Source organism: Anabrus simplex, chromosome 3, assembly GCF_040414725.1.
Source record: "Anabrus simplex isolate iqAnaSimp1 chromosome 3, ASM4041472v1, whole genome shotgun sequence".
NCBI lineage: Eukaryota > Metazoa > Arthropoda > Insecta > Orthoptera > Tettigoniidae > Anabrus > Anabrus simplex.
Window position 1 is genome coordinate 260,227,067 of NC_090267.1, and position 12,847 is coordinate 260,239,913.

The 12,847-nt window shown below is 38.3% G+C and overlaps 1 protein-coding gene across 7 annotated transcripts in view; it reads right to left on the reverse strand.

Annotated features, from left to right (window-relative positions):
• sd (TEA domain transcription factor 1 homolog scalloped) overlaps positions 1–12,847 on the reverse strand; it is a 645,214-nt gene that overhangs the window by 28,999 nt on the left and 603,368 nt on the right. For 5 of the 7 annotated variants that reach the window (XM_067144328.2, XM_067144330.2, XM_067144325.2 and 2 more), the window contains 4 exons: positions 9,730–9,891; positions 5,844–5,881; positions 5,312–5,489; positions 3,404–3,466 (listed from right to left, as the gene is read on the reverse strand). In XM_067144328.2, coding sequence (XP_067000429.1) covers positions 3,404–3,466; positions 5,312–5,489; positions 5,844–5,881; positions 9,730–9,891 — 441 coding nt within the window. The remainder of the gene's footprint in view (positions 1–3,403; positions 3,467–5,311; positions 5,490–5,843; positions 5,882–9,729; positions 9,892–12,847) is intronic. The other 2 variants (XM_067144329.2, XM_067144327.2) reach the window with 2 other exon arrangements.

The window sequence follows — 12,847 nt, forward strand, 5'->3', positions numbered from 1 at the left end:
TCATAAGATAACATGGATGCCTCCCGATGGTGTGACGGAAAATCAGATGCACCATTTGGCCATTTCGATAAAATGGAGAAGGTCAATGAACGATGTTAGGAATAGACAAGGTGCAGATGTAGGGAGCAACCATCATCTCATCCTAGCACAGTTTCAAAGTAAGATCAAAGCAAACTAGCAAGAAATGCAAAGCAAGCAAAGAAAATATGATGTGATGAAACTAAGAAATGAAAACCATAAACATCAATTTAGATTACTGTTAAGAAACCGTTTTGAAGTTCTTGGCAAGGAAAATGAAGGTTCAATCAGAGAGGAATGGGAAAAAGTGAAAGCTTTTTTTTTTTGCTTTACGTCGCACCAACAGAGATAGGTCTTATGGCGACGATGGGATAGGAAAGGCCTAGGAATTGGAAGGAAGCGGCCGTAGCCTTAATTAAGGTACAACCCCGGCATTTGCCTGGTGTGAAAATGGGAAACCACGGAAAACCATCTTCACAGCTAGTGACAGTGGGGCTCGAACCCACTATCTCCCGATTACTGAATACTGGCTGCACTTAAGCAACTGCAGCTATCGAGCTCGGTAGCAAATTTTGTGGAAACTAGTGAAGAAGTACTAGGATTCAAAAAGATTGGATAACAGAAGATACATGACAGAAGATCAAAGAGAGGAAGGAAGTTAAACAGAAACTAAATCAGTACAAAGCTCATCACCAGAAGCTAACTGTACAGGAGAATTATAATGAAAAATATTGGGCAGTGAAAAGAAGTGCTACGAAAGATAAGCGAAAGTGGGTGGAGGACCAAGCGCCCAAAGCAGAGACTGCTGCTGGAGCAGGAGACTTGAAAACTTTATATGAGGTGACAAAAACCTTTTCAAGAAAGAAGTCCCAGAGAGGAGCCCTATAAGGACTAAGGAAGGAAATATGCTTACTGGAGAAAAACAAGTGAAGAGATGGAAGGAGCATTTTGAGGAAGTGTTAAACATGGACTGGCGAAATGTTTGAATGGAAGAAGAAGGGGAAGAACAAATAAAGACAGAACAGGTAGACTTAAGAATCAACACCGACCCAATTACGAAAGAGGAAATCATCACGGCTATCAAGAAGATAAAAAATGGTAAAGCACCAAGAATTGATAATATTCACCCAGAATGCCTAAAGGAAAACACTGAACTATCAGCTGAAATATTTTAACCCCTGTTTGCCAAAGTGTGGGAACAAGAACAGATACCACAGGATTGGAAAAAAGGACTGCTTGTGAAACTCGCAAGAACAAACAAAGGGATAGGATGAAGTATGACAATTAGAGAGGTATTACATTACTGTCAATTCCAAGCAAAGTATTCACAAGGATCCTGCTAAATCAAATTGTAAATATCGTAGACCAGAAATTGGGAGAACAAGCGGGCTTCCGTAAAAATAGATCATGCGTTGACCAAATTGATAGACTAGGGATCATAGTGGAACAATGTCAGGAATGGAATACGACATTGTATACATAATAATGTATAGGCTTTTGGGCTTATGCCATGTCAAGAAATAAGGTGAAATTCTTTACGTTTCGCAGAGAACTGTGCTCTGCATCATCAGAAGAAAATCTCGACTGTCCACGAGAAAGGCTTCTTAAACAATGACTTTTTAAGTGTTGACGTTATAATAGAAGTGGAAATGGTACGTTCATTTACCACCAGATGGCTCCCCGGACGTGGCACACAACAATGTATCTGATGTTTGTGGATTTACTTAAAGCATTTGACTCTCTGAGGAGAACATTTATGTGAAAAGGCACTGGCCAGGTATGGAATACCTGAGAAAATTTTAATCATAATCTGAATGAATCTATCGAGAAAACAAACATACTTCAAGAAGTCATCCACCCCCTTATTCTCAAGACATATCTAGGGAGAACAGTATATCAATGGATCACTCCTCCACTCTCTCGCATCCCGTACACACCACAGCCAATCCAAAACAAGTCACCGCCCTTCTTAAAGTCAGCAATAAGCTCCACACTGACACGAGTGAACAGTGCACCTCCAGCTTTCCTAGCGGCAGGGTAACGAGAGCGTGGAGTAAGAGAGGAAGTACTATCAAACCACTCTCCAATAATTAAAGTCTGAATGCACACATTAGCACTCATTTCTTCTTTTTCTTCTTTTTCCACAGACATCCATCTTTTGCGACCACTGTGCCATACAACCAAGGCCGTTCCATCATTTAACATTTTACCATCAACAACAATATAAACAGCGACATTTTCAAATTACAGCAACTGTTATGAAAATGAAGGAAGTTCCCCCAACTCCTCGGCAAATTGCCTTAACATTGGCACTTTCACAAATTCACCAATTTTTACATTTTTTTATTTTTCATCAATGATTCAACTACGAACAAATGAACATTTTTTAATATATGTTTCTATATCCACAGCAACAACATAAGAACTTTATAAAATTTCTCAACTTCAAGTTATTTTAACATGTTTTTATGACATATATCCCATGTCAACCATTTTAAGTGTGTTTTAAGGCAGATTTCATGTTGAATGTGTGTTAATATCCTTTTGATTCATGTATTTGCTTTGAACTGATATGATTCCGATGGAATCAAAATCAGTCTTCATTTAATATATATTACATAATATTATATAAAGTTCCGTGGTTCCAATCCCGGTCACTCCATGTGAGATTTGTGCTGGACAAAGCGGAGGCGCGATAGGTTTTTCTCCAAGTATTTTGGTTTTCCCTGTCATCTTTCATTCCAGCAACACTCTCCACTATCATTTCATTTCATCTGTCAGTCATTAATCATTGCCCCAGAGGAGTGTGACAGGCCTCGGCAGCCGGCACAATTTCTATCCTCACCGTAAGATTCATTCATTTTCAACATATTATATAAAGTGTTGAATGGTGGAACATCCTTTGATTGATTCCTATTATACAGTTCTATCATGTTAGAGTAGTGACGAAGAGTGATTTAGAGTAATTTGTAGCAATTGGTATCATTTAAAAACCTATTCTAGAAGCATAGAAGTGCACCCCTCTATTGGCTAGCATCCATGTATTAACTACCCCATAGATCTTTATGATAATGTATTTCTGCCTTTCGGTTATGCTTGTTCTCAGAGAGAAGTTTTTCCAGTCTTTTTTTTTGTTTTTGGTGTGTTTTAGGAAGTGTGCATGTCACAATAAAGAAGCCCATTTTGTTGTGAAGATCTATCTATCTATCTATCTATCTATCTATCTATCTATCTATCTATCTATCTATCTATCTATCTATCTATTATAATGGGCATAGTTTCCAAATAAGAATGATTTAATTACCTACCTCAAACTCTTTAATGCAATTACTTTAAGAAAAAATTATGTAATACTTACTCAACAGGTTGAATCAGCTCTACTCACCTCTAAGAGTGGATCTGCATATGTAGCGGACCCTCCTATGTGCACGAACAAGTGTTTGTGATACTGAAAAATTAACATAACCATCATTAGGTCACTTCTGCTTCCAAATGTGAGAAATTATCAGAAACAGGATATTCTTAGATATCTAATGTAGCATGTATAACAAGAGCTTTGCAAGCTGATTGTCAACAAGTAAGAGCTTAAGATTTTCTGGATTTGTTACTAGTTTCTTTAACTGAAGGTCTACAAGTACAGATTAATCTGCTAAATCATAACAGTTTCAAAATCTAGCAGATATTTAATCTATTTAAGAAACATCTGAGTAGCCTTCATGTCAAAATTTTCAGCACAACATTTTTTTAAAGTTTACAGATTTCTTTCGGTCACAAGCACAAAGCAGTATCTATTTCCATGCATATACTGAATGGACAAGTTAACCACTAGTACTACAGAACAGAGGTTCAGAGAATTAGAAGGGATTGACAGCGCATCTCTATCACATAGTTTCTCATTCTCTGAACCTCTGTTCAACAAATATACCAACCATCAATGAGAGATATCCTCCACACAAATACTTGAGAATTTAGACTTATGGATCACTAATAAATTCAGATAGAAAAAGAGGAACAGGAATCCATTCAGAACTATTCTCTCATTACACTGCAGTTGGAAACAACAAAACTAGTTTGGATGAGGAAATTAAATCCATAACAGTGGCACTTGAACAAATTCTCTCCAAGATTACTTTCTTCCTAATGGACTGCACAGCCGCAATTCATGCTATTACTTAAAACAACCTGCAATTCAAGACAGTAAAAGAAGCAAAATAGATGATAAATCATCTTATTAAACAATAGTGTTCCAGTGGGTACCCTCTCGTGTAGGACTAAATGGAAAGGAAACAACTGACCTGCTGCAAAGAAACACTTCACACCACACCAACATACTTTTGATACCATCAAGAGACTTGAGAGAAAAGAATTCAAAGAGGAAAATAATTCAACCAGGACACCATTGCCCTATCGAATCACAAAACCATGGCAAAATATAGAAACCACTTTGGGATATCAATCAAAGTAATTCAAGCAAAAGAACAGATGCAAAATTTTTGTCTTCATAGCAATTATGACAGCCTTGTGAATCAAAATATTTAACAACAGTTCCAGCACAACGTACAAACAACAGAAATCTACATCTACAATGGACAATAATCATCTTATGATATGCACAAAATTAGACCATACATGACAACAACAGAACAACCTCTCGAAACAGTAGTGGGATGCCAGTACATTAAAGGAATGAATCGAAAATCTACCGTTAGGAAATAACAACAAACAGCTGATACTGCATTCTTCACTCAGAGAGTAAAATACCCACTCACACAAGACTTCATAGCAAGTTCTCTCCCTGCAAATGAGAATGTCTGGATCATACACAGACATGGAGAATCAACTAATGACTATGAACAAGAGCCAACAGTTTCAGTTTTGTTAGTGTTGCCAGCTGTGATTAGCATAATGGCTTAGCTGCTTGACATATCAAGAGGTTCAAATCCCACTTGATTTCGGGTTTGAATTTTTACCAGTATGATCGTGTAGCATCAGGAAGAGCATTTGATCTTAACCCCTTAGCAGACACCCAAAATGAGAAACAGTAGCTCCAGCAACTCCAGAAATACCCGAGATAATCTGAAGAAAGTTCACTATTGCCAGTTGATGTTTAAGTTCCCGACTTTAAATCACAATATAACAAACAGTAATATGGTCAAAGTTTGTTTGTAATTAGGTGCCACTCATTTACCATAACTGTATCTACAGCACGTATAAGAAGTGCAAAGGAAGTTGGCATTACACACGGAAAAGATAATGCAACGTACTGAGTAATGTGGACATGCAGAGCACGTACCGTGTCAGCATCCCTCTGCTGCTCCATGAAGGCTGAAAATTCCACGAGGCGCAGCATGTGAGTAGCAATAGCCCTTCCCTCCCACGGCGGGGGAGGGGGTGCTTGGAGGCTCATGTCACTCGACGATACCGCTGTGGCAGGCTTCCCTCCATAAGGTGGCTGTGAAAAGGGCTTCACACTGAAAAAGAAGTATTGTTTTCATGGAATTGGAACCATGTATTTACAGTACCTTCTTAAGTAAAGAACAATAAAATTGTTCTCATATTAAGCACAACACTATAGAGTTAAAACTGTTATGGAATGATAGGAATTTGGATGCAAATATATATCAAGATAAACACAGTAACATATCAGTGTGGGATATGGGAACAACTCTCTTCTTTCTCCAAGTTTATCAGGCTTTCTTCTTACCCTACACTTCTGACATTAAGATTGCATTTTTAAGGCACAGACACTTAATAATGCTGAAAACTTACACTCTGACCAGTAAAGGAGTAATGATATTAAAATCAATAAAGAGAATGATACTCACTCTTGGGAAGTGCCAGGTTGCAGGCCAGGTTGCCAGAACTGTAAGTAAAAAACAAATAAACAGAAATTAACATACCATAAACAATAAAATCTAAAAATGATGTAATTTGGTTTGATGAATATTTACTATTATTATACACTCCAGGATCCATGACTATTTACTAACCTACTGTATTGATCACCATATCTGCATCTAGGGCTCTCACCCAAGTGGCAGATTCCTTAACATCTCTTTACCTACACTGTTATTACTTGTCCTTTTGAATACCAACTTTATCTTCATTTTATGATCTTTTCTACTCTTAAAAACAACACTCAAGCTTATTCGCCTACAAATGTCATTCCAAGCCATCTCACACCTGACTGCTCAAAACATTCCACTTACAAATTGGAAAGCGAAAAGCTAGAATGATTCCACCTATGCAATACTTTATTAATATAAAGGCTACATTAAGTTGGGACTAGTTTTGATCTTCCCAAGAGATCATCTTCAGCCAAAAATTATATAAACTTGACAAGTCATGAATAGAAACATATAAATGAAGTTTGTACAACAAATTAAAATTGAAAGGATTAGTATAATTAATATGAAACTCATTTCTTATGACATTCAGCTTAGTCGAGCAGCTCGTCTCCTTACTTCCAAGTCTTCTCAGCCAAAAGTTCGCAACACTTTCATAACACTACTCTTTAGTCGGGAATCTTCCAGGATAAATCATGCTGTTCCTTTGGATCTTGTATCAAGTAATCCTGATGAGGGTCCCATACACTAGAACCAGACTCTACTTGGAGTCTTACCAGTAAAATATACCCTCTCCTTTACACCCATACTACAACCCCTAAATACCCTCATAATCATATTAAGAGATCTGTAACCCTTACTTACAATCCCATTTAAGTGAATACGCCAATGAAGATCTTTCCTTTCATTAACACGTACGTACTTACAGTGATCCCCATGAGCCACTGTCATCACACCAACACAGAGGACTTCTCATCTTCATGAAACTTACAACTGAGTTTTCACCCTGTTAATTATACCATTGCCTGCTGTCCATCTCACAACTTTGTCGAGATCATTTTACAGTCATTAACAATCCTGTAAATTATTTATTACTCTATACAGTGAAACATCATCTGCAAATAGCCTTAACTGTAATTCCAGTTCCTTACCCATATCATTCATAAGAAAACACAAAGGTCCAATAACACTACCTTGTGGTACCCCCCCCCCCACCTCTCTTAATCATTACAGGATTAGATTATGCTTCACCTACTCTAACTTTCTGAGTTCTGTTTTTGAGAAATTTAGCCACCCATTCAGTTACTTTTTGTCTATTCCAATAGCCCTCATTTTATCAATAATCTTCCAGGATCTACCCTGTCAAAGGACTTGCATAGGTCAATAGCAATACAGTCAATTTGACCCCCTAAATCTAAAATACCTGCTGAAATCTTACAAGATGAGCTTCACAGGATAACCTATCCTAAACCGGAATTCTCGTCCATCAAACCAATTAGTAATTTTACAAATGTGTATAATATAATCAAAAAGAATACTTTCCCAAAGCTTACATGTAACACATGCCAAGCTGACTGGCCTATAATTATCAGCTTTATGTCTATCACCCCTTCCTTTGTACCGTAGGGCTATAATTGCAACTCTCCATGCACTTGGTATAGCTCCTTCATGCCAACAGTAATCAAATATTTCAGATATGGCACTATATCCCAATCCATTGCCTTTAGTCATCATCATCATCATCATCATCATCATCATCATCATCACCACCACCACCACCACCACCACCACCAATGTCACACTCCAATCGCCTGGGTGTGGTTAACAAGCCTCCTCCACTCCTTTCTGTCCTTCCACTTTTCCTGCTCCATTAGTTCCGCCACATCCAATCCAGCTATACCTAGGTATTTACAATGATCCCCAAAGGGAACTTTCACCCCATCAATGCAGTAATTAAAACTGACAGGACTTTTCCTATTTGTGAAACTCACAACCTGACTTTTATCCCCATTTATCATCATACCATTGCCTACTGTCCATCTCACAACATTATCGAGATAATTTTGCAGTTGCTCACAATCTTGTAACTTGTTTATTACTCTGTATAGAATAACATAATGTGCAAAAAGCCTTATCTCTGATTCCACTTCTTTACACATATCATTGATATATATAAGAAAACATAAAGGTCCAACAATACTGCCTTGAGGAATTCCCCTCTTAATTATTACAGGGACAGATAAAGCTTCACCTACTCTAATTCTGCGAGTTCTATTTTCTAGAAACAGAGCCACCCATTCAGTCACTCTATTGTCAAGTCCAACTGCACTCACTTTTGCCAGTAGTCTCCCATGATCTACCCTATCAAATGCCTTAGGCAGATCAATCACAATACAGTCCAATTGACCTCCTGAATCCAGGATATCTGCTATAGCTTGCTGGAATCCTACAAGTTGGACTTCAGTGGAATAATCTTTCCTAAACCCAAACTGCCTTCTATCAAACTAGTTATTAATTCTGCAAACATGTCTTATATAACCTGAAAGAATACTTTCCCAAAGCTTACATGCAATGTCTGGTTTAATCAGCACCACATCTAGAATATTCTTCCATCTAGTTGGTTCTAACACTTTCTGATTTAACTGTCCATCCCAGATTAACTTATTTACCATGTGTTGGTCATGATTTTGATCATTCACATTACCATCTCAGTTAAAATTTGGTGAATTTAAATCGCCTGCAACAATCACATTCCTTTCAGTGTCATTTCCCACATAGATGATTATCTTATCAAAAAATTCTGCATCAGCGTCACCCTTTCCACGTCTATACACCCCAAAAACACCAAGTTGCTTGTTATCTTTAGAGATAAACCTTACACTTAAACACTATTTGTCATTTGGCGGTACTAATCAAAAATAGCGAAAACTTGCAGTATTCCACATATTATGGTACTATTCACAGGTAGTGTAATGCCCACATGTAACACAGACCTATGGTGTTTCGCACATTGCAGCGCTATTTACAGGCAATGCAAACCTATAAAGGCAACGCAAACCTATCGCGTTCCTCACATAAGTGGAGTAACCACAGGGACCCAAACTATCCCATGGTATTCCTCACATAGTGGGAACTAAGTATAGGCAAGGCAGAACCATGGTGTTGCTCATCCCATGGTGTTGCTCATATAGGGCTACGAATCATAGGTACTGTAAGACTCTCATCCTGATTCACACACTGTCGCTACTAATCACAAACCTATTGCGTAACTAACATAGTGTTACTACGTGCAAGTAAATGTGACCCATGGTGTTCCCTGCGTTATGGTACTAATTACAAGTAGTCTCATGGTTCTAATTTGAACATCCCTTGGTCGCCCCTTTTAGTCATCTCTTATGACAGGCAGGGGATACCGGGTGTATTCTACATGTGCATCCCCCACCCGCAGGGGGTAGTGTGTTTGGTCTGTGAAAGGTATTTTATTTCCCTCAAGTCCGCCAGCAAACTGGTTAGGACCCTCCCATCCGCCACCAGGGATGTGCCACGTGGGAGTATCACCTCTCTCCCTGCTACGCCAGCGTAGTAGGTTCGTGGCCAGGGATTTTAATCTTGTTTGGTTAGTTTCTCTAGCTTGGGGGCTGGGTGTTTGTGTTTGTCTTAATACAAATCTTCATTTAATTGTCGACCCCCGACAACTGGGAAAATGTCCAGGACAGAAATTTTCACTTGAATTATGTACAGTATAACCAAATTCTACTGTACTCACCAGGATTTCCAATCAATATTTCCACAACATTGGAGTATAGTTTGTACCATTTCGGTTGAGATTGAAAATCCAGGAAGACCATACAGAGAGTTTACTCACCGCTCCAGGGTAGGAGACTGGCGAAGCTAGGCCCAAGCTCGCCAACCCTGCTGCTGCCGCCTTGTTGTGGATCGCCGTTGCTGACACGATCTGCGCACTCGACATACTGCTCATCGTCTGCAACGCCTTCTCCTTGGCCGCGTGATCCTGAGTGGGAGACTGCTTGATGTAAAAACAACACACACAGCTAACAGCCAGTGGCTACATTTCTTACCTTGTATTAACATCCTTCACACAAAATAATGTTAAAATAAGGTCTAAATTTGGAAATGCATGAAAAGCTCCTGTACAGTAAGTAAAATGATCCCGTACTCCACAACAAGAGTTGTATGCTCTTGGACCCCTTCATCCCAGTATATATATTGTGTTCCTTCACCCAGGGAACAAATATGGAGGATAGCCGAAAGTCTCATTACAGTTAATGAAAGACAAGTAACAAAGCAAAGAGTTGAGCCAATAGTAACTTTTCTCCATGAATTGTAGGGATGATGCAAGCTGATCAGCTTAAATATAAGCTCAAGAAAATATTGGTACAAGAATGAGATAAAGTAACCATTCAAGTTACAATTTAAGATATGAATTCCCATATTGAGTATTTTCAGTTACAGCACATACAAAACACATGACATGGAAGTAAGTTAACCATCCAGGAGTCCTTCAGCCCACGAGGAAATCAGCTAACATAACCACAGGAAAGACTGGTATGTAGGACTCAATTTGGTTAGTGCAAACATTTTAAAAGGTTGCCTGCTTGTTGTTTAAAGGAGCCTAAATTTGAAGGTCATCGACCCTTTTAAAAGGTTGTTTAACTCGGTTTATGAGTGTTAATTTATAAAAGACTGGAAAAAAAATTATCCATTCACGCTAAGTGAGAATTCTGTCAATATAATGTGATAAGGGTAAGTCTAGTTGTAACGCTGAAGAGGCACACCATCAAAACACACAAGAAGGACCAGACTGGAAATACAGTGGCCTCGACGTAGGAAGGTGTCCATTGAGGGGAAGCATTACGGCGAAAGAGGGCTGTTTTAAGTAAAGCTGAATACTTTCATTTAGAAATAAAGTAGACCTCTGGATCACAGGCAAATAATGAACTGTGTTATAAATAATAATGAATAAATACAGAGTTGAATATGTCAGAAATCATAACATTTGAAATTCATTAGGAATTTCTAATTAAAAGTGGTAATGACCTCTTAATTTTCCATCAGTAAGAAAGAGACCTCTGACTCCTGACCTACATAATCCGCCAGGACGTGCGCTCGGTATTGTAATGTATGAGTTGATCTCAGCATACCAGCATCATATAAAAGTCCAAAAAAGCTTTTAATTTTCAATTGACTGGTTTTTGAGTTGCCGTCATCTCTCTCTCTCTACTGAAACTTAACTATACTATACTACTATAATAGTATCTAACCTACAGGGTTTTTTTTAACATCCTTCATTCCACCACGTGATACACTGAAATACCTTAACTCGTAATCGGAGATATTATTTAGTTAAGCAACACAGGTCTAAAATCCACAAGGATAGGTGACTGCTACATTTCACAGTAGCTGAATAGTTTTCACAGACATCAACACATAAGATCGGTGTGAGCAATCCAACTCCATTACAGCACTCCACAGCTAAACTAGCCTGTCCACTGAGAACATAAATCAACGGGAAAATTAAAACTCACTCCAATTAACTTATGGGGTACAAATTACCCAAGACTGGCATCAACACACAAACATATCAGCCGCTGGAATAACATGGATGCTAGTAAAATATCAAGCCATAACAAATGTTTGGGAGAGTCCATTAGGAAAGTAGCAAGGGGTAGAAGACAAAATAACCATTCGACCAAGAACGATTAGTAATTCATTTTGCTATGGGTAACAAGTATTCACGCACCTCCTAACGGGTTATCAAATAAGATTGAAATATGTCACAGTTTTATATCATGTTAGTCCAAAGATAGGAAAATACAGCAGTCATTTTTTGAGGGGGGGAAAATATGAAATAAAATAAAAAACTGTCAATGACCTACCAAAATGTGTTAAACCTATACTTTAAATTTCATTAAGTGCTCACAGTGTAACTGAATTTCAACATAATATTCTTTTCACCTTCATCCCATTGGTCGCTGACTCCTTCATTTACTTAGGAGCAGCTTGTACACGGCTCACTGACAGAATAGATAATGGTCGGGGAAAGAATATGCCCGTGCATGTGCGAGCCAGATACCTTCCTATCTTGAGGCGATTTTACCAACCCCTACTCTATGAATACCCAGGTGATACTGATTACATATGTGTATTGTCTTGCAGCATAAATAAAGCTATTGAACTTGGCATGGAGTTTGTGATTATATGCATTAGTAACCAAGTGCAATTCACAATAACCTTGCGCATGAATAAATACCAACATCACTTCAGTGATGTGACATGAATACAGTAAAATACCAGTATAACAAAATTTTGGGGACCTCTGAAATTAATTTGTTATACTGAAATTTTGTTATACTGAAATAAGTCAATTCGTAAGAACTCGCCTAGTATTATATCCGTTAGTTATTGTTGTTTTTAGGGGCGGAACTACGAGGTCATCTGCCCTGTTATATCAGCTGCAGGATCTATATAACTTCAAAATACCATTATAATAATAAGAGTTACAGTACTGACAGATGTTTTCAGAAAATCCAGAACATCATTTTTTGAAAAAGTCTCAGATTTTCTTCTGAACAGATCCAGACACAAAAGCTCGTTCCAAATAGTCACCAACCACTGCACATGAAGTTAAAACAGATTCTGTCACATCACTTCGTGACACAAGAAAATCTTGAAGGCTACGTGCCATGTTCGTCGCCTGCTGAAGAGTCAAGCTCTGTCGATCACAATCATTTTGGGGGTTATCTTCCTCTTCCTCCTCATCGCATGGATCTCTATCATTCATAATGTCCTCCACAATTTCCTCATTTGTGATTTCTTTTTGGACTATTACATCACTATCTACATTGATGTAGTCGGTAAGACTTACCGTAGATGGCACATCCAACGTTGTACACAAACGCTTCCAATTCTCCTCGGTTTCCACATCATCCAACACTTCACTTTCTGCGACGTCTTCTGTAAAA